Source organism: Rhinatrema bivittatum, chromosome 7 (assembly GCF_901001135.1).
Source record: "Rhinatrema bivittatum chromosome 7, aRhiBiv1.1, whole genome shotgun sequence".
Classification (NCBI taxonomy): domain Eukaryota; kingdom Metazoa; phylum Chordata; class Amphibia; order Gymnophiona; family Rhinatrematidae; genus Rhinatrema; species Rhinatrema bivittatum.
This window is the reverse complement of record NC_042621.1, coordinates 296,164,718-296,186,539: the sequence shown is the minus strand read 5'-3', so window position 1 is coordinate 296,186,539 and position 21,822 is coordinate 296,164,718. Positions and strand designations below refer to the sequence as shown.

General features: G+C 49.7%; 1 protein-coding gene across 1 annotated transcript in view; it reads right to left on the bottom strand.

Moving 5' to 3' along the window:
* The window catches only part of TDRD1 (tudor domain containing 1), a gene marked incomplete at its 5' end in the record, with an annotated part of 488,249 nt that overhangs the window by 215,332 nt on the left and 251,095 nt on the right, over positions 1-21,822 (bottom strand). The window contains one exon of the mRNA XM_029610456.1: positions 7,978-8,085. Coding sequence (XP_029466316.1) covers positions 7,978-8,085 — 108 coding nt within the window. The remainder of the gene's footprint in view (positions 1-7,977; positions 8,086-21,822) is intronic.

The window sequence follows — 21,822 nt, the reverse complement described above, 5'->3', positions numbered from 1 at the left end:
TTCTGGAGCCCCAGGAAGGAGTGGCACCGTTGGTGAAGGCTTTGTCATCGAAGATGTGAATAAAGTCTTCAATGAACCCTTCAAGGTCAACGTCGTTCTCTTGTCTTGTTTGCCATGCATCGGTGCCGTTATGAAGATTGGCATCGGTGCCAGGATCGATAGAATCATCGGCATCGGCCTGGTGTCTGGTAAGACTGAAGGTACCGATGCTTGAATCGTTATTGGTATCGAAGTTGTCAGTGGAATTGAAGTTTACACTGGCATCGGGGTTGCCCCCGGCATCGAGATTGGTCCCGGCATCGGCATGGTCGCTGGAATCTGTTCCTTTAGGGTTTGTATTACCGCTTGTTTGATTAGCAAAGACAAGTCCTGCGGCACCGTTGGAATGGTCGGCGCCGATGGAGGAGTAGCCAATTCCTCTTGCAAAGGTTGTATAGGCTCCGATGTAGGTCTTGGCGGTGGCGGTGTTTCCTTTTGATTTTGCCGCTTCGCGATCAGTTCTCCCTGGGAGGGAGTTAACGGTGACGCCGGGGCATGTCGGTGTCGATGCTTATGTTTAGGCCGTGATTCGGTTACTGACCTTGTCGATGCAGTCGACGGTGTTGGCTATGTCCCATCACCCGATCCCTCTGGGCGACGTTTCTTCAGCAGGACCTTTTTGGTAACTCCTGCTGGGGATGATTTTGTCGACGAAGGGGAAGGAAGGAGTTGGAGGTGAAAAAGGTGCTCCATTTTTTTCTTGCCGAAGCTTCCTTCCTTTTAGTAGTCATCGCCGCACACTGTTGGCAGGAGGAAATATCATGTTTTTCTCCTAAACAAACCACACATTCAAGGTGTGGGTCTGTGATAAGACAGTCCAGTTGCAAATCGGACATTTTTTAAACCCCGAGGCCATGTTTCTATCGACAGCTGTCGATGAAAAAACAGGGAAATTTTTCTGAGAGGAAAATTTTGTTTTTACTTACTGTAAAAACGATCGAAGTATCACTGGCCAGTGAAAAAAGTGAGAGTGAGATCCCTTATGGGAATAATTTCTTGAAAATAACGACTTTTTCAGTCAAAAAGGTGAGTAAAACTCACAGGGCTCCTATCTCCGCGATGCTAACAGCAGCACAGAAAAACGAAGACTAGAGTGAGACCCCTGTGGCAGAGAATATCATGGCATGCTCAGTGGCCTCACAGTGCCAGTCAAAAGTTTCTAGAAACTTTGACAGAAAGTCGGGGCAGCCTCGTGTTCGGCGCTGGGGCTGCCGTGGGTAAGCTAAGAATTAAAGGCCTTACCCCGGCAGGTCTCGGTGCCGAATGCGCAGGCCACTCAGCGGTCCCGGTGCTCCTTCACTGCGCTGGAAAAAAAATATATATATTTTATATATATAAATATATATATATATATTTTTTTTTATATATATATACCGACATTCATCTCAATTGAGATATCACACCGGTTTACATTCAGGTACTGTAGGTATTTCTCTATCCCCAGAGGGCTTACAATCTAAGTTTTTGTACCTGAGGCAATGTAGGGTAAAGTGACTTGCCCAAGGTCACAAGGAGCGACAGCGGGACTTGAACCTTGGTCTCCTGGTTCATAGTCCACAGCTCTAACCACTAGGCTATTCCTCCAAGAACCTGGCAATTTATATATATTATTATATATATTAAATATATATTTATATATATAAAATATATATATTTGCTATATATATTTTATATATATAGCAAATACGCCTGGTAACATGCCTACCTGGTGTGAAGGTGGCGGACCTCACGCGTCACCTAGATAGGATTTTAGACAGTGCTGGGGAGGAGCCGGCTGTCATGGTACATGTGAGCACCAACGACACAGAAAAATGTGGGAGGCTCTGGAAGCTAAATTTAGGCTCTTAGGTAGAAAGCTGAAATCCAGAACCTCCAGAGTAGCATTACCTAAAGAACATAAGAAATTGCCATCCTGGGTGAGACCAAAGGTCCAACAAGCCCAACATCCTGTTTCCAACTGAGGCCAAACTAGGCCACAAGAACCTGGCAATTACCCAAACACTAAGAAGATCCCATGCTACTGATGCAAATAATAGTAGTGGCTATTCCCTAGGTAAATTTGATTAATAGCCGTTAATGGACTTCTCCTCCAAGAACTTATCCAAACCTTTTTTGAACCCAACTACACTAACTGCACTAACCACATCCTCCATGTGTGTAGTAAAGGTACGCTCGAAAAATAAAATAACAAATCGCAAGCAAACCCAACTCCGCGGGGTGGCGGGCAGTTTTCGTGAGGACTAACATCCTGCTGTCCTGTGAAAACATCTGTTACAGGTAAGCAACTCTGCTTTCTCACAGGACAAGCAGGATGGTAGTCCTCACAAATGGGTGAGTAGCGAGCTGAGGATGCCCGAGCAATGCACCAAATGCACCCAAAGATGTGCAATAGGCACAACAACAGGGGAGGATTTGGGTGGGAAGGGATCCTGAAAACCCAGAACGGGTTGCTGGTAGGATGTTGGGTAGTTAAGCTGAGAATAGGTTGCGTAGAACAGACTGGCCAAAAATGGAATCTTGTCTGCCAGCCTTATCCAAGCAATAATGGGCTGCGAAGGTATGGAGAGAGCTCCAGGTCGCAGCTTGCCAAATATCAATAAGTGGCTCCAAACGAAGGTGCGCCACTGAGGTTGCCATGGCCCGAACAGTGTGTGCTTTCACAGGGTTTGGTAGCGGAATGCCTGCTTGCTGGTAGCAAAAGGAGATACAGTCCGCCAACCAGGAGGAAAGGGTCTGTTTTCCCAGTGGATTTTCCAATTTGATGGTATCAAAAAAAACAAATAATTCAGTGGATTTCCTGTGGGCTGAAGTGCGCTCTAGATAAAAGGCAAGGGCACGTTTGCAGTCCAGGGAATGTACAGCCTTTTCTCCTGGGTTTGAATAAGGCCTTGGAAAGAAAGTAGGTAAGACGATGGATTGATTAAGATGAAAATCTGACACTACCTTCGGTAAAAACTATGGGTGTGTACGGAGGACCACCCTGTCATGAAGAATTTTAGTGTAAGGCGGATAGGTGACTAGCGCCTGTAACTCACTAACCCTGTGAGCAGATGGTATAGCGAGAAGAAAAATCACTTTCCAGGTGAGATAGCAGAGATCACAAGAGTGGAGAGGCTCAAACGGAGGTTTCATGAGCTGACCTAAGACCATGTTAACGTCCCAAGTGGGGGCCGGGGGGGCGTACCAGAGGTTTCAAGTGGAGCAAACCTCTCATGAAATGTGTCGAAATCAAGACATCTCCCACGCCGTTATGGAAAGCGGCTAGGGCACTCCCATGCACTCTTATAGAATAAGTTTTCAGGCCTGATTGACAGATGCCAGAGATAGTCTAGAAATGTGGCCGTGGAACAAGTAAAAGGGTCGATGGACATGGATGTGCACCAGACCATGAATCGTTTCCACTTAGAATGATAAAAGCGGCATGTGGAAGGCTTTCATGAAGCTACCAGGACTCGAGATACAGACTCTGAAAGGTTAAAGGGTTGTAGTATTAACCTTTCAACATTCAGGCCCCGTCAGGGAAAGGGCCTGGAGGTTGGGGTGGCAAAGGCATCAGTCGTGCTGAGTTAAGGGTAGACATGGACTCCTTGACCCCTTAGGTAGGCTGCGACCACTACGAAGCACTTGGTGAAGACTCGAGGTGTGGACGCCAGGCCGAAAGGCAGCACCCGGTGCTGGAAGTGCCTGGGGGCAACTAGGAACCAAAGGAATTTTCGGTGAGACGGTGTGATGGCAATGTGTGCATACGCATCCTGAAGATCTAGAGAGCAAAGCCAATCTTCTCGTCGTAGCAGAGGAAATAGGGAACCCAAGGTTACCATCCTGAACTTTTCCTTCTGCAGATACTTGTTTAAGGCACATAGGTCCAGGATGGGACGAATTCCCCCTGACTTTTTTGGGATGAGAAAATACAGAGAATAGAACCTTTGCCCTTGTTGGGAGAGGGGCACTGGTTCTATTGCTCAGGATTGGAGAAGGATGGAAACCTCTTTCTCCAGTTGAGAGGAATGGTCAGATGATCCCCACGTCAGCCGAGGTGGGGAGTCCACCGGCAGAGTCAGGAAGTTGAGATGGTAACCCTGAGACCCTACAGCTAGTACCCACTGGTCTGAAGTGATCGTGTGCCATGTGTTGGTGAAGTGGCACAGTCTACCACCGACTGGTACAGACTGTAGAGGAGGTTGGCTCATGCTCTCCAGCAAGGAATCAAAATCCAGCCGCTGGGCCCGGCTGAGGGGTTGTCTGGGTCTTCTGAGGCTGGGCTTGTCTGAGATGACCCTTCTGGTAAGGCCTGGAAGGACAACCTCGAGTAGTAGCAGGAGGATATCATCTTCATGACTTGAAAGACGGCCGCTTAGAGTCCCTTCGGAATGTCCTCTTAGAAGTGGACGAGAAGTCAGAAGGAACTGAGGAAAGTTGTCGAAGCGTTTCATGGTGGTCCTTTAGCTGTGCCACTGTTTCCTGGATTTTTCCAGGATTATCTCTAGTGCAAGGTAGGTCAGCTAACCAGTCCTGTACCTCTGGTCAGAGGACTTCAGCCAGGCCCACCTTCTTACACTAATCCCCACAGCAGACACTCTAGAGGCAGTGTCAAAAATGTCATAGGCAGCACGGACCTCATGCTTGCTAGCATCCAGGCCTTTCTGAGCCAGAGCACTGAGTTGATCCTGGAATTGTTCAGGTAAAGATTCAGAGAAAACTTGGATCTTCTTAAAAAGGTCTCTGTTATACTGGGTCATGTATAACTGGTAGGAAGCAATGCGAGAAATGAGCATTGAGCCATGATAAGACGCGTCTGCCAAATGCATCCAGGGACCTCTGGTTCCTTCCCTGGAGGTATAGAGGAATGAGGTTTTGAACGTCGTGCTTTCTTCTGGGCTGATTCCACAACCACAGAGTGATGATCCAGTTGTGGTCTTTGAAACCCAGGAGCTGTCTGTACAAGATAGATGGCATCTGTCTTCCGGTTGACAGGTAGTACTGAACCTGGATGCTCCCAATTCTTCATTAGCAGATTTCATGAATAGGAATAGACATGATTTCCTTAGATGCATCAAGAAACTGGATTACTTCCAGCATCTTGTGCCTTGAGTCCTCTTCTGTCTGAAGCTGAAATGGAATTGTTTCAGATATTTCCTTTATGAAATTAATAAAGGACAGGTCCTCTGGAGGACAACGTCGTCTTTCCCTCAGGGGGTGAGGGCTCTGAAGGCAGATCATCCGAATCTTGGGAAGAGTCATCGGACCAAGGATCATAAAGCTGATCACCAGCTCCCATAGGATTGCCAGAAGGAAGGAATGCTGTCAGTTCTGAAGGATCAGGCCTCAGCATCAATGGTATCGGAGGAGGCACCGACGGCGGCACCGATCGCAGACGGGGCGGCATCGATTGTAGAGTAGGTACCGATGGAACCGGTGACATTGACGGGCGAGTCGATGGTAAAAGTCCCGATGGCCCGGGTATGGGTTCCAGCCTCGGTGCATTCTCTTCTTCAGACAATGGAATCGTGGTAGAAGGCATTGGAAACACTGGTATCCTCTGTTCCGTCAGTGGAAGTGCACTGAGCAACACATCCAGCCTGCTGAGAAGCGGTGTGAGTGCCGTGGATATCGGGTCGGCGACCGGGACTGGCATCGGTGGCGGCACCAATGGAGGCTGGAAGCCCTGCAATTCTTTTCCGATGGCCTCTTGGATCATCTGATCCAATTCCTCGTGGAAGCCTGGGGCATGGAACCCCAGCTCTGGAGTAGGAAGCAGGACAGGCGTAGCCCGAGGGTCCACCAGTGAAAGTGGAAATCGCGGCTCCCGGCACCAATGAAGGTGGGGAATGCCTCGGTGATCCAGCCACAGAGGAGGATGGGGTCTACTCTGGATGGGATTTCTTCTTCGGTGGCTCTGTCGATCCCGATGCAGAGGGTTTGCCTGGATCAGCAGACTGGGCCTTTCGATGTCTGTGCCGATGCTTCTCATGATGATCCCCTCGGTCTTTTTCTGGGGCTGAAGAGGGAAAAGTAGACGCTTTTGGAGTAGTCTGTGCCAGAGGGGCCGTACCGGTATCTCGCCGTTGAGAAGTCGATGGCACTGGCTTGGACAAAGTCGAAGCGCTCGATGGAGTTTGCGGCTTTGCCTGAAAGAGAAACTCCATTTTCTCGGACCGGGCCTTACGGCCCTTCGGCGTCATTTGGGCACATTTGGTGCACGTTAAAACGTCATGGTTCGATCCCAAACACAATACACAAACCCTATGCGGGTCTGTGATGGACATTGTTCAAGGACAATTGGGGCACTGACGAAAACCCGACGCCATGGCTTTGACAAAATTTTAGCCGTAGTGCGGTCGATGACCAGTAGGCCCGAAAGGGAAAACTCGACGGGAATCGACCGCAAATGAAGGTAGAGCCTTACCTTTCAACCACGGAATCGATAGGGGGACCCCTATCAGGTAGAATTTTTTGAAAAATTTTGAAAGACTTTCTGTGAGGAAAATTCCTATCAGGAATCTCTAGAGAGCTCCTTAACCCACATGGCTACTGCTGCGCGGAAAAAAAGACTGAAGGCTTGGTGCCATGATGGGCAAGCCCATAAGGTGCCAGTCAAAGTTCTAGAAACTTTGACAAAAGTGTTCCGTGATTGGGCTCCATCCTGATGATGTCACCCATATGTGAGGACTACCATCCTGCTTGTCCTGTCCTGTGAGAAAACATTAGAAGAACATGAGGAAAGTTTCCCACAAGGCCAAAAAACAGCCAAAGTGTGCTCACTCATTTAAAGGCTTACAGCTTTTATGGAAAAAGACAGATTGGAAAGGGACCCTGCGTGGACACATGATATAGGGCAAGCTCAGTGTGCCTAGTCAAAGTTCTAGAAATTTTGATTTAAGTTTTCTACATCAGGGCTCCATCTGATGATGTCATCCATGTGTGAGGACTACCATTTCTGCTTGTCTTCAGAGAATAAGACAGATAAGGATTTTTTGCCAGAGGAAGGATAAGTGAAAAATCCACCATCACTATCCCCATGTGCCTATGTACTCTACTCCATATTTTAACTGTATGAGCAATGATGGGATTACAGTGGAGGATTTTTCCCAATTCTAGTTCTTTACCCTCCCAGTGGACAACATGTGTGTGTTTGCATGCATGTTGGGTACTATCTGTGGCAAATGGGTTGCTTGTGGTTTGTGAATGTTGGGTGGTTGGATGTCTTGTGATGTGCGACATACTGAGGGGGGGGGCGCGGGGAGGGGAAGTGAGAGAACAGTTTGGGATGGAGTGCGGATTTATGTTAAGATGTAAATGAAACTACATGTTTGCATATTGCAAGGTAGCTGTGTTGCTCTTATTCTTTACATTTCTTGTCCATTTGTGCAATGTTTACATTCACACTTATGTTTATGTTTGCTGTGTTATGCATCTTGCAGAATAAAAGCTATTAAAGAAAAAAATTTTAAAAGTTAGAAATGGAAAAAAATGGAGCAGCTATAGGTATGGCAACATGCAGGAAACCACCTGCATTAGAAGTCTACTATGCTGGCATGAAATGAAATCACATGACCTGTCTTTGTATCTCTGTTGCAAGATGGGTCATGTTAGAGATGATCTGAAATACAAATTCTAATCCTGGTTCTGTCGCAGGTTGTGTGAATTCTATTATTTTACATCCCCCATTTCGCTAGTCTGTTAATGGCATTAACATTATTACATCTTTCTCTTCCTGGTTGCAGTGTCAAAATTATGCTGCTGGGCTATCCAACCTTAAGGCTGCTACATGGGCATGCCTGACAACCTATAACCGTAAGGTATTCAGAGATGGAGTTTGGATGAAGACCCTATGTGATTGAAACCAAAATTGTTATAAGCTTTTTATTTACCATAATCTGAGTAATGCTACAATCAATGTGGCAGAAGCAAAATAAAAAAAAAAAGTGTTCCCTTTACCTGTGAACTGTGCACAGCAGATATCTGCTACCACTGGAGAAAATTTGGGGTTAGAAGGGATCATCTGGCAGTGCTCACGCAAGGTTTTCTGAAGCTCAGAAAGGTGGTCTAGTGGAAGAATCATCACAGGAAATATTTAATACAGAGTAACCACTATATTCAAATCTGAGCCACTATATGATTTTCTGAATGTGCGCTAGCTACAAGCATCCAAGCCTTAGTGTTATTTCTCCTCTCTATTCTCCAAATGAAATTCTCATAAATCCATAAATGGTTGCATGAGGACAGAGTTCATTTATTTATTAAATCTGATGGCAGCAATTTAGGAAAGTACTCACAGAGGAGACAATACACATACCAACTGAATTTTATCATGAGTAGAAGAGATGGAGAAATTACTACTTAACTGATGATGCTTTCCTTTTCTTTAATGAAGATAGGTGGATCCACGCCAGTGGGTTATGCATCTCTACCAGCAGATGGAAATGGAGCAAAACTGACGTCACAGTATTGACTTCAGCCAGTCAGTATTCTCTTCAAAAGCCAACTGTGGACAAACTAACAAAACTACTATTAACAGACAACCACTCCAGCACTCAGCTAACAGGAAACCACTGAGCTTAGACAAGGACTGTAACTCTAGTCTAGGGACTGGTTTGACACTTACCAGTAACCACTAGAGCATGTAGCCACGCAGGACAACAATGGCACAACCATCTGGCAGCCAAGGGCAGGAAGGTGGATCCACATATCTTCATTAAAGAAAAGGAAATTTCAGGTAAGTAGTAATTTCTCCTCTCTTAGCATTCAGATAGGTGGATCCACAACAGTGAGATGTACCAAAGCTACTCCCAAAGAGGGCAGGAGATTGCCCGCGGTCCTCTTGGGCCTGCACATCCAGGTGGTAATGCCTGGAAAAGGCATGTAAGAAGGACCGTGTCGACAAATCTCAACAAGAGACAACAATCAAAGCTCTGCCCATGACACTGCCTGAGCCCCTAGTGGAATGAGCCCTAACCTGACTAGGCAATAGCTGCTCGGCATGCACATATGCGGCCGTGACTACCTCTTTAATCCAGCAGGAGATTGTAGCCTTCTGTTTTCTCCCACCATGGAGTATAAATAGCCGGTTGGTCTTCCAGAGAAGTTCAGAAACCTCTAAATACCTCAATATATGCCTCTTGACATCCAAGGGGGAGATATTCATCCACATCTTTCTTCCTGTCCAGCGTCAGCAGGGAAATTTATTCAAGTGAAAATCCGAGACCACCTTTGGCAAAAAGGATGAAACAGTACGTGAGTGTATCACCCCAAGTCACTTGCAGAAACGGATCCTGGCAAGACAAGGCATGCAGTTCAGAGGCTCTAAGCGCAAAACAATTGCCACAAGAAACACAGGCCGATACAGTAAGGACGCATAAGAAAAAGAGTGCAGCAGTGCCGGGCGCACCCTCGTTTGCCGCACGCACAATTTGGTTCACATACTGCTCGATACAGTATTCAAATGAGACGCAAATGCAAGTGGCATCCAAAGCGCATCCATGAAGCGGTAGGCATGCGCAATCCATTTTACTGTATAGAGTGGTATACAGCGCCTATACAGTATCCTGGGTGCGCTGGTACCTGTCATTTCAAATGTCATTTGAAATGTCATTCCACCAGGAAAGTGGATGGTTCTCCTACAGACCCCGCTGCCTTGAGCGCCCGGCGCCAGCAAGCCCCAGCAGCCGGCAATCAGCGGCAGGGAGTGCAACAAAGCACCTGTGCGCGCAGCTCCGATTTTCCACCTCCTTCGGACAGGCAAGAGAGACGAAGTTTCACGGGCAAACTTTCCCCCAGCCCCCGCTCACCTGCCCTGGCCGCGGCCACGCAAGCCCCCAGCAGCAGCAGCAGCAGAAGGGCATCCATGGGTGCCGGTCTCCCGTGCAGGCGCGCTGACAGCTCTGGAGCAGCCCCAGTCCTCTCTCCCCTCCTCCCGAGGCGCGCACCGCAGCTCCCCTGCCTCCCGGGGGCAGCAGGAGGCGAGAGCGGCTTCAGCAGCTCAGGTCGCGGCGTGCGTTCATGCACCTTCCCGCTGCCTTGAGTGCCCGCCTGGACGTCCAATTTGGGCGCTCAAGGCAGCGGGAAGGTGCATGAACGCACGCCGCGACCTGAGCGCCCAGCTGGACATCAGAGGTCACGGCGTAGGGTGTGTAGGGATAGGGCCTGATACAAGAGCTCGTGCCCACTGCAAGTCAGCGGCGACAAGGAGCCCAGACCCAAGAGAAGGCCAGAAGAGCCCCCGGAAATGGTGTCCGTTCTTCCCTACGGAACCGAAGTACTCTGAGGTTAAGCGCGGTGGTGCCAGGTTGGGTTACTTTTTTCTCCCTTGTGTGAGAAGCATTTTTTTTCTGTGGATTGGGTTGGTTTGGGACTGCGTGGCTAAGTTCACCACACTAACGCCAGGGTAGGCGATAAATTTGCAGGTTAAAGACGCGGCAAAATAGCTGGTTAAAAAGGCAATAATCTGGGCGCACGTTACTGTATCGGAGGGAATAGCTATTCTGATCATTAACATATCATATACATGTGGCGGACGGAAAGGGATACACATAGATTTCAGTAAGCGGTAAGGACGCGTAAAACCGGATACTGAATCGCGGGTTAGATATACGCGTCCAAAATGTGCGTACAAAGCGGGTTAAAAACAGGGTAACTGCGGCCGCGCTTTACTGTATCGGCCTGACAGTTTTCAAGATAAGTACCCTCAAGGATGGCTACGCAGTGGTCAAAGTGAGACTTGTCAGAAGATCCAAAAACTAGATTAAGACTCCACAAGGGCACCAGCAACTGCAAGGGAGGATGAAGATGCTTCACCCCTTTTAAGAAGTGAACCACATCTGGATGAGCCGACAAGGATCCACCATCCATTTGACCTTGGAGACAGGCAAGAATCGCCACCTGTACCTTCAAAGAATTAAGGCCCATCTACTCAATCCATCCTGCAAAAATTACAAAATGAGCAGGATCTTAACCAAATGACGGATGAATCCCTCAATCCTCATACCAAGCCTCAAACACTGGCCAAACCTGCACATAGGCTAAGGAAGTGGAGAACTCTCTCACTCATAGCAAGGTGGCAATCACCGCAGTGGAATATCCATGCTTCAGCAATCTAGCCTTCTCAAGGGCCATACTGTAAGACAAAGTCAAGTCGTATCTTCATGAAGAATAGGACTCTGCTGTAGCAGAACCCTGTGAACCAGTAATCGGATGGAAGAGTCCACCTGGAGCCTTCGCAAATCTCCTGAGTCAATCTGGTGGCACCATAAGCACCATCCCCAATTAAGTTTCAATCTTCCGAATCATTCTCCCCAACATGGGCCACAGGGGAAAGGCATAAAGAAGCTTACCCTCCAGCAACTCCTGCACGAGGGCATCGATGCCCAAAGACTTTTAATCTCTTCAGCGACTGAAGCAGCGAGGAACCTTCGCATTGTGAGATGTCGTCAGCAGGTCTAGAAAAGGGAGGCTCCAGCGGTTCACTATGAGCTGGAATGATCATTTGACAATTCCCATTGTTCTGGTCCAGACTCTGTCTGTTGAGAAATTGGCTCTTACATTGTCTTTTCCCACAATGTGTGAGGCTAGGACCTCTTTAAGATGCACTTCTGCCCATTCTATGGGTTGGGCTATTTCTTGCGACACATGCTGGCTCTTGGTTCCTCTCTGGCGATTGATGTAAGCCACTGTCGTCGCATTGTTTGACATTATCCGGACTGCTCGACCCTGCAATTGGTCGACAAATCGTTAAGCATGCCAATTGGACGGCCCAGGTTTTCAGCAGATTGATGATCTAGAGAGACTCTTATACTCCAGCGTCCTTACGCTGTCAACTCCTGACAGTGAGCCCTCCAACCCTGGAGGCTCGCATCCGTTGTACTAGCCAGTCCAGCGGATAGTAAGGAAACTCCCTTCCTTAGATTGTCCGCTTGCAACCACCACTGCAGTTGGATCTCCACTGGTAGGTGAAGCCATATCGTAGAGTCCTAAGACTATGGACTCCAACGAGCCAGCAGAGTGCGCTGAAAAGGGCGCATATGCACCCCTGCCTACAGAACCACCTCTAGGGTGGCCACCATCAACCTAAGCACCTGTAGATAAGACCACACTATCAGGCGTATTGTTTCTCTTAGTAGTCGCACCTGCGCCATCAGCTTCTAAATGCTGCCTCTGGCAGTAACACCCTGCATTGCTTCATGTTGAAACAAACACCGAGAACTCCAGTGTCTGGGATGGCTGTAGATTGCTCTTGGCCAAGTTCACTACCCAACCTAGTTCCTATAAAGAGGAGGCACCCTGCATAATTCTTGAAGGCTCTCCTTCCAGACTCTTGGACCGAATCAATCATCTCAGTACAGGTGAATCAGAATGCCATCCTTTCTCCACACTGCGGCAACCACTACTATAACCTTGGAAATGTTCTGTGCGCGGAGGCCAACACAAAAGGCAGCACTCAAAACTGATAATGTTGCCACAAAACAGCGAAATGCAGAAATCATTGATGCTTCAGATGGATGGGAACATGAAGGTATGCCTTTGACAAATTCAGACCCCTCAGAAGCTCCCCCAACTGTACTGTCATTATCACTAAGCATAAGGTTTCCATGCAAAAATGAGTCACCAGTAAATATCTGTTGACTCCCTTGAGATCTAGAATGGAGCAAAGGGAGCCCTCATTCTTGGACACAACGAAATAAAGAATATCGGCCCATATTTTCTTGTGACATGGGCACTGGAACTACAGCCTGCAGGCTGAGAAGCCTTAACAACGTACACTGTTTGTCTTCTACGGAGAGTTGCAGGGAGACATCATGAAAACATCCAGAGGGACACTGAGAAACTCCACAGCATAGCCATCTATCACCTCCTCCAAACCCACTGGTCTGACGTGATCTCGAACCAACTCCGATAAAAGAGAGAGGCGACCCCCTATATCTCCTATTCCCAGGAGTGGGTCAGCATAACTTCACTGAAAGGCTTGGGGGGGGCACCACTACCCAAAGCCTGCGCCCCTTCTAGGCTGCCTGAAATGAAAGGACAGACTACCCAAAGGCCAAATCCTCTAAGTAGCCGTCCCTCTGTAGGATTGAAAGCATCTGAAGCCCCATAGCACAACCTCTCATGCCGAAGGACCGCAGAGTCTGCTTAGTTTCCTCTGGTAACTGAGGAACCTGGGACTCACCTCACTTATTGGACATTTTTTTTCCAGCTCACTCAGAAACAAGAGTGATCGTTTAAAGGACAATTTCTTAAGATTAGACTTCGAGATCGTATCGGCCAACCAATTCCTGAGCTATAGCTGACGCCTAGTCACTATTACCTAAGCCACCCCTCTGGCCAAAGCATGGACCAGATTGTAGCCCACATCTCCCAACAAGGCGGGTAACAGTTTCATCACTGCCCTGGAATTCACACTAGATTCATAGACTTCCTGAGAGAGAAGTAAACAAGAGCGAGCCACCAGGGAGCAAACAAGCTATCTGCAATTCATTGCCATTGCTTCAAGCCTGCTTAAGGTTGGCCTACGGGATAGTCATCCGCTTGGTGACGGCACACACAAGCGCATCCATTTTCGAAGCGCAAATGCTCTCTCGTAGTTAGATCTAGGGGGTACAGCCCTTCCAAGGTTCGTCCCCCTTTAAATTTATCTTCTGGGGCACTCCATTCAAGACCAATCAATTCTTGATTAGCCTCCTTAACAGGGATGAAACAGGAAAATTAGTTCTTACCTGTTAATTTTCGTTCCTGTAGTACCACAGATCAGTCCAGACAGTGGGTTGAGCCTCCTTTCCAGCAGGTGGAGACAGACTAAAACTTGAAGGATGCCCTATATCAGGACAGAGCCTACTCTCTAACCCTTCAGTATAACGCATGTCAAAGCAGAAAACAACAAAACCAATTAGGATCAAGCAAGCAACCAGAAAGCTCAATGGAGCAGAAGGAGAACAATGTAAGGTATATGGTATGACTAACTGCTCTTGCATATACTTGGCGCTTGTGCAACCAAGGCGTCCGGTGTATTTGCTCAGTATTTATGCCCAAAAGATACGTGGAAATCGAGGAATCTGTAAGAGAAACAAGCTTCGAGAGGACAGAAAAAGACAACATACAGGGAAGGGCGTCTGGACTGATCCGTGGTACTACAGGAACGAAAATTAACAGGTAAGAACTAATTTTCCTTTCCTGTACGTACCCGGATCAGTCCAGACAGTGGGATGTACCAAAGCTTCCCTAAACTGGGTGGGACCCAAGACAGACCCGCTCAAAGCACTCGTAGCCCAACAGAACCTCTGTTGGGGCTAGCACATGCGGGCGATAGCATCGATCAAAGAAAAGGAAGGACGTCCAAAGTATGTCGGCACTGCAAATCCCCCACGGACAGATCCAGTGACTGTGAGCCCAGGGAGTAGCTCGAGAACGCATTGAGTGAGATCTCAGACCCTCGGGAACCGTCCGACCATGACAAAGAAAAACCGAGGAGAATGCGTCCGTTCACAGCGTGCTAAAGTGGATACAGAGGCCGGCATACACCAAGCGGACCCCTCAAGGGACAAGGATGGACCGATACACGAAGGTCATTGGTAACCAGGAGGGACTAGAAGGAGCACGTATGGCCTCAAGGTAACGGAGACCGCCACCGGTCGCAGGGGAATACGGGGAGATCAGCCGACTGGTGGACAGGGAAGGTAGAAGAACCGTTACCACGAAAACGTACGGGGGATACCCCGGAGTCGGGAGGACGCAGAAGGGTCCCGACAGGACATCACTTGGAACCCCGAACTCAGACAAGCCTAGGAGCTAGAGGCCAGAAAGAAAGCCTGCAGCATAAGAGCCTGTAAGGGAACGCGATGGAGGGGGTCAGGCAGAGCCGCATAGAGTGCCCGAAAAACCTGATTAAAAATCTACGACGGGCAAGTGAGGAACATGGATGCCCAACACCCCTGAAACACCGAATCGCAGATGGGTGACCGCTCAGAGATGACCGCCCAACTGACAGAGGAGACGACGAGATGGTGGACCTGTACACGCCGAACCCGAAAGGGAAGAACCCTAGGAGACTGACTTGAAGCGAAAAGACCAAGAAGTCGGAGTTAAGAATGCTGAGACAACCAACGCCAGACAAACAGACTCACAACCAGAGATGCCATACGCCAGGAAGTCGACCATGCCGGGTCCGCAGTAAGGCGGAGAAGACCTACTCCTAATAACCCTCGCGCCGGAGACATTGCCACATAGAAAAACAAGGCGCAAGACAAGCACGATCTGACTAGTCGAAGAATACCGGCACAGGAGCTGCAGAGGTCAGGCCGTCGCTAGGGTAGAGAACCGCGAAGCAGAGCCTGAGCGGCCACTCGAGTGGTAGCAGAACCACGGGACGGCATGACTACTCGGGTGCTACCAGAACCACGGGACTCCGGTGGAGATCTATCGTTCTGAGGCTTTCCCGCCCAGGGACCACGGGGGGGGGGGGGGGGGGGGGTGGGGGGGAGAGAACATCCGCCGGCCAGGATAAAGCCAGAGTATCTAAGTCCGCCGAGCCGCGGAGCTTCCAGCGGAAGGACCAATAGGCCAGTGGGATCGCGAATAGTTGTCAGGCAACCCAGGTGGTAAGAGACCTCCTGCCTATGAGAGAGAGAGAGATAGGGCCATGGCTGTATCAGCGAGTTCCCACTCCCCAGGATCAAGCGACTGCCGACTGGAATTCGGCCTGAATATGCCCATAGTCTGCGAAGCAGGACGACACCGGGCACTGAAGACGTCTCACTGCCTGGGCAGAGGGAAGACAGATGTCCAGGGTCACCCGCGGACTGCGAGCGCCAGCTGGGCGAATGATGCAAGTCACAATGGTAGAGTTGTCGGGCAAGGGCCGGAGCGCCTAGCCGCGGAGAAGGGAGAGAAACTCCAAAAGGACTAGGAATACGTCTGAGCCGCCAACCGCTTGATGAGACAGCAAGACAGCCACTGGCCAGATCACCCGGGTATGCTGGGAAAGGCAGACCATCCCCCCAGCCTAAGGGACCGGCGTCAGAGGTTACAACTGTCCACTGAGGAACTGGGAGACATTTCCGGAAGCAAGTGAGGGAGGGAGAACCACCCCTGGAAGTCTGCGACAGACGAGCCCGAAACGGGAGAACTGTGTGAGACCGAGCCGCCAGCGCCATCGAACGGGACAGCAAGTTGTCTGGAACGGACGTATATGCGCAAAAACCCAAGGGACCAGGCAAGGGAGGAGCCAAGGAGCCCGAGAACTGTAAGCATTCACAAGCCGAAGAAGGCAGCAAGAGCAGACAAAGACGACTGGTCGAACAACCTGAGGACCCCCATAGGAGGCAAGGAGTCCTTGCCCACCCGGGTAACAAGAGGACCCCCAGGCACTCTAAGTCCAAGAAGGGCTAAAGACTGCTCTGAGGAAAACAGTATCCACCCGAGAAACGCGAAAAGAGCTAGCACGCGACACACCGCCCGCCGGCCAAGAACTTCCGCCATGGCCCTAACGCGCCAGACATCTAGAAAGAATAGACAAGGAGTCCTTCCCGGCGAAGAACTGCCATCACCAACACCTAGGCAATGGTGAAGGTGCACAGTGCTGTCGCGAGAGCAAAAGGAAGCGCCCGGACCTAGAAATACCGGAGGACGTGAACACGAAGAGACTATGGCAACCACGATGAACCGAAGAATGGAAAATGCCACCAACAAAGACGAGTGGGACGAGGAACGATCTGGGGCAAAACGGAACGAAGACCGCTTCCAGGGTGTCCGTGCGGAGAAGCGGGATCTGGAGAGCCTGGATGACTCTGGCGAGGCAAGGAACAAATAAGAAACTAGGATACTGGCCCGCAAGAAATACACTGCCTGGAACCGGGGCTTCCGCGCTCAGACACAAGAGCTTGGCGGGGTATGCTCCACCGAGAGCCGCATGAACGAACACATGGGGAACACAGAAACAATCCCGACAATTATGGAACAAAACGAGGACCATCTGTAAGGAAGTCGGAGACCCGCAGGTCTCCGACTGGAACTGGCCCCAGTGCACGAAAAACAAGGAGAGCGATCGCCTAAGAAGGAGACCGAGGAATGAGGCATGGAAAACTCCGGTGAGTGTGCAGGCGTGAGGATTGCGTGCGTAGGCCATCCTTGCGAGAGGAATGGCGCCCACGAGAAGGCTGTGACAAAAAAGCCGCGATCAAGAGGGAACAAGACCCCCTGAGGAGTCATCGTGCCCGCTTGGGGTATACTGTCGCTAGCCCCAAAACATGGACGAGAAGGTATAAGGACAGAGATGTTCGGACAGTCTTCCGGAAGCTGATGGACTTTACATTCCCCTAAGGAAGCACTTGTTATACAAGGTCCTTGCCAAGGAACCGCTTACCTTCGGGCTGCAATGTACCCCCATCGTGCTGTGGAGGGCAAGACGGCCGACCAGTGGCGCAGCTAAAGGGCCGAGTGACGGACATAGCCGAGACTATGGCTGTTGTCTGGGGGCAGAGAAGGGTTGCAGGCGTAGCCTCTGGCCATGGGGGGTCCCGGGCACAGGGCAAAGTTAACGTGGACCCCACCGGAGAGTTGCCCGCAGCCGGCGACTGCTGCAAATAGTGGTACACACCTCCAGCGCTAGGACAACAAAATACACCGCACATGAGCCTCGAGGAGGCGTACCAGGGCCACTTGAAAGCCAGTTAACCTCCTGAAACGGGACTGCATAATAATCCACGGAGGGAGGACCGGTTCTGTGGTTTTTTTTTTTTTGTTTTGAAAACGAAGCATACCACCGGGAGAGGAACTTGTTCAGGGCACGGTCCGTCCGGGGTGCCTGCTAGCACCACAGAGACAAACGTGCGGGCATGGGAGGAGGGGAAAGCACTTAAAAAAATCACGGGATCCCACCAGGACCGGGGTCATATCCGTGGGCAACGAGGCGGTACCAGGAGAGGAAGGGTAACTGACGCAACCGGACTAGCGGCAGGATCCAGTAATACTGGAAACCGCCGGAAAGTCAGGAAGGAAGGTGGGGGAGCACCCGCGACCACCCGCGCCCCAAGAGACTCTGGAGGCTCCACAGCCGGCCACCCTAGCAATGGCATGTAGCGGGGAATTAAAATATATGAATAGTTACCCAGAGAAAAAAAATTTCTCTTTTTTTTTTTCCCCGTAAACACTATTTTGTCCCGGGGGAGGGTCAGGGGGGACCTTCCACCTTTCTCCTGCCTGCATGCTAAGTATTTACACAGGGGGAGGGAGCAGCACCTCAAAACGAGCCCAAAAAAACCCGGGTGGGGGAGGGGAGGGGAGAGGGTGGCAAAAATCCCTTCCTGGGGGTCAGGGGGGCTCAAATCGGGGGGTAGCAGTCAAAAAATTGGTCACTTTATATTTTTTTTTACAAGAGAGAACTAATAGAAGTAATTGCTTGAGCCTAAAAGAAGCCAGAAGAAAAGGCTGACTAGCCTACAGCAGAGAACCGAAGGGAAGATGCTACACCTGCTGGAGACAGACGAATACTGAAAGGTTAGAGAGTAGGCTCCGTCCTGATATAGGGCATCCTTCAAGTTTTAGTCTGTCTCCACCTGCTGGAAAGGAGGCTCAACCCACTGTCTGGACTGATCCGGGTACGTACAGGAAATGAGACTTTATGCAAAGAAATCAAAATGGGATCTTTCTTTGGCTCCGACATAGAATCAGCACCCGGTACGCCCAGCATCTTCAACATCTGGGAATTCAGAGCCGGTAACACATCTCTATGAAAGAAATGCAACATAGTTCTAATATGGCTCCAGCCACAGAGGAATTTTCCTCATCCTCCAGGGAGAAAGATCAGCTTTAACATCCATACCGTCTGGGTCCCTATCGGCATGACCCGCACTTACCCACAGCACCAGGCGTGCGGAAAACTGCAGCCTGTGATCATGATCTGTTAAGATTGGCTGGGGCTGACAATTACGCCTGAAGAAAGGACCGATGCCCTTGAAAAATTTGACGCAAGAAAAGGCAGAGCGGTCTACGCAAAAACTAGGGGGCATCAGTCCTGTGCCCAATGAAGTACTTTCCCCCACTGATGAACCAGTTAGGGGAGCCCCAAATTCAGGAGAAACTCTGGCAGCTCTTTTTCCATTCCTGCATCATGCTGGAAAGGACCAAGCTTAGCAAAATCAGATGGAGACAATTCTCCCTCAGCCCCCAAACAATGCTAACACAAGTTAGAGGGAACACCAGGCTGAGATGCCCGAATATGGCAAGCAGCACAAAGGGTAAGGCGCTTATGCTTCTTTGCTATCAGCACCATAGAGTTGTCAGGATGCTCCAACAGGCATCTGAGAACTGCGCCCCCAGCTGTGCTCGAAATAGCCGCTAAATAAAATTAGATGCTCAAAATATAGGCACTTAAAAATTAGACGCCTAATACACTATTCAGGAAGACGCACAAACTGAGTGCCCACCATCCGTATGCATCTTGAGTGTCCCTACGCGCACAGCTGAGTGCCCAGCTAGGCGCAGAACAGAGATACAGCCGGGCGCATAAGCACAAACCAACATAGTGAAGAGGGCAGCCTTATGCATAGAGAAAAAGTACATAGATGCTGCCGTGGCCTACCACATGGCGAAGAATACAAGCCTGACCAGGGCCTAGCCCAGAAGGGTGCTCCACTTGCCAAGCTGCTTGAGTACCCAAGCTCCCCTGGAGGCAGGAATGGACATCGGATCAGCACGCCGAGCACAGAGACCGGAGGGGGGGGCAGGAATTTCTAAAATCTACTCCACCCTTTACCTCTTCTCTGTTTTTTTTGTTTTTTTAATTACTCTTTACCTGGGGTCAGCCTGGCCCAGCCAGTCTCTGGCTGCAGGGGGGGGGGGGGGGCCCACTATAGACCTCCACTGGCTTGCCTTTTCACAGCTAAGTCCTTGCTGGCAGAAACCAGCTACCAGACCAAGGTAATCATCTGAGGGAGGAATCCAAAGATATCAGCTCAGGAAGACAGAGGGAGGGCCCTTAAGGTATCACAACAGGAGAGCAGGGCAATAAAGCAGATTTGCTTACCTTTAACAGGTGTTCTCCAAGGACAGCAGGATGTTGGTCCTCACACATGGGTGACATCAGATGGAGCCTGGCATGCCCTATACCACGTGTCCATGCGATGTCCCTCTTCAGTCTTCAGAATTACGATGAAAAATAAAAAAAATGGAAACCCAACTAAGTGGGGTGGCGAGCAGGTTTTGTGAAGACTAACAACCTCCTGTCCTTGGAGAACACCTTACAGGTAAGCAACACTACTTTCTCCAAGGACAAGCAGAATGGTAGTCTTCACACATGGGTGAATCCCCTAGCTACAGGCTGCTCCCCAAAACAAATTTTTATTTATTTAACATTTTTCTATACCGACATTCGCACGAGACATCACATCGGTTTCCAGACAACAGCAAATTCAGCCAACAGGGCTTTACATTGTAACTGATATTATAACGGGGGGGGGGGGGGGGGGAGGGAAGGGAAGGGGCAGGGAAGTAACTTGGAACTTTATGAGTATGCTGGGAACAGAGGGGGGAAAGAAGGTGGTTTATTTACAAGAAGCAGGAGTTATGTACATTCTATATACATTCTATTATGTACGTTCTATATACAAGGTGAGGGAGTGGTGGGGAGGAGCTAGGGGAAGAGGAGGGCTAGGTAAGAGAGAGATGGGAGGTTGGGGGGGGTGAGGAAGGGGTGGAGGGTGGGGGGTAAAGGGGGAGGAATGAATCTGGGTGGCTGGTTGATTGGAATAGAATCTGAGAGGAGGGGTGGGGGGGGGGGTGGAAATGGAGCTGGGATGGCAGATTAAGAGCAGGCGTGCGTGAAATGGGGACCAATAGACACCACCCAGGTGCCAACGAACACAACAGTGCCTTTGGTCACAAAGGGAGAGACAGCCTGAACCCAAACAATGGGCCCTAGGCAACAAGAGTTGGGTTCTACACCTCAAAGAGATTCCAGAGGACAAACTGGTCAAACCTGTCACTTCGGCCATCCCTATCTAGACAAGTGAGATGGGAAAGTGTGGAGAGAACTCCACATCGCAGCCTTGCAGATCTCCTCCGCGGGAACTTCTCACAAGTGGGCCACAGATATTGTATTGGCTCTCACAGAATGAGCCTTGACATGACCCTCAAGATGCAGTCCCGTCTGGGCAAAACAGAAAGAGATGCAATCTGCTAGTAAATTGGATAGTGTCTGTTTGGCAATGGCAACTCTCTACCTATTGCTATCAAAAGAAATAAAAAGTTGGGTGCACTGTCTATGGGCTTCCAACCGCTCCAGATAGAAGGCTAAGGCTTGCCTGCAGTCCAAACTATGCAGTGCTCATTTGCCTTGGTGCAAATGGGGCCTGGGAAAGAAAGTTGGCAAGACGATAGACTGATTAAGATGGAAGTCTATCACCACATTAGGCAAGAACTTAGGGTGCGTGCGCAAGACCACCCTGTCATGATAAAATTTAGTATAAGATGGATAAGTCACTAAGGCCTGGACCTCACTGACTCTGCATGCTGAAATGACCGCCCACAAAATATGACCTTCCAGGTCAGATACTCCAGGTCACAGGTGTGCAGCGGCTCAGAAGGAGCTTTCATCAGCTGAGCTAGTACCACATTGAGGTCCCAAGACACAGCAGGAAGCCTTGGGGAGGTTTCAACTGAAGGAGGCCCTGCATAAAATGTACAACTACAGGCTGTACACAGAGATGGGTGTACCATCTACACCATGGTGGTATGTGCCAATTGCACTCAGATAAACCCTAACAAATTGGTTTTTAAGCCAGCCTCCAATAGGTGTAG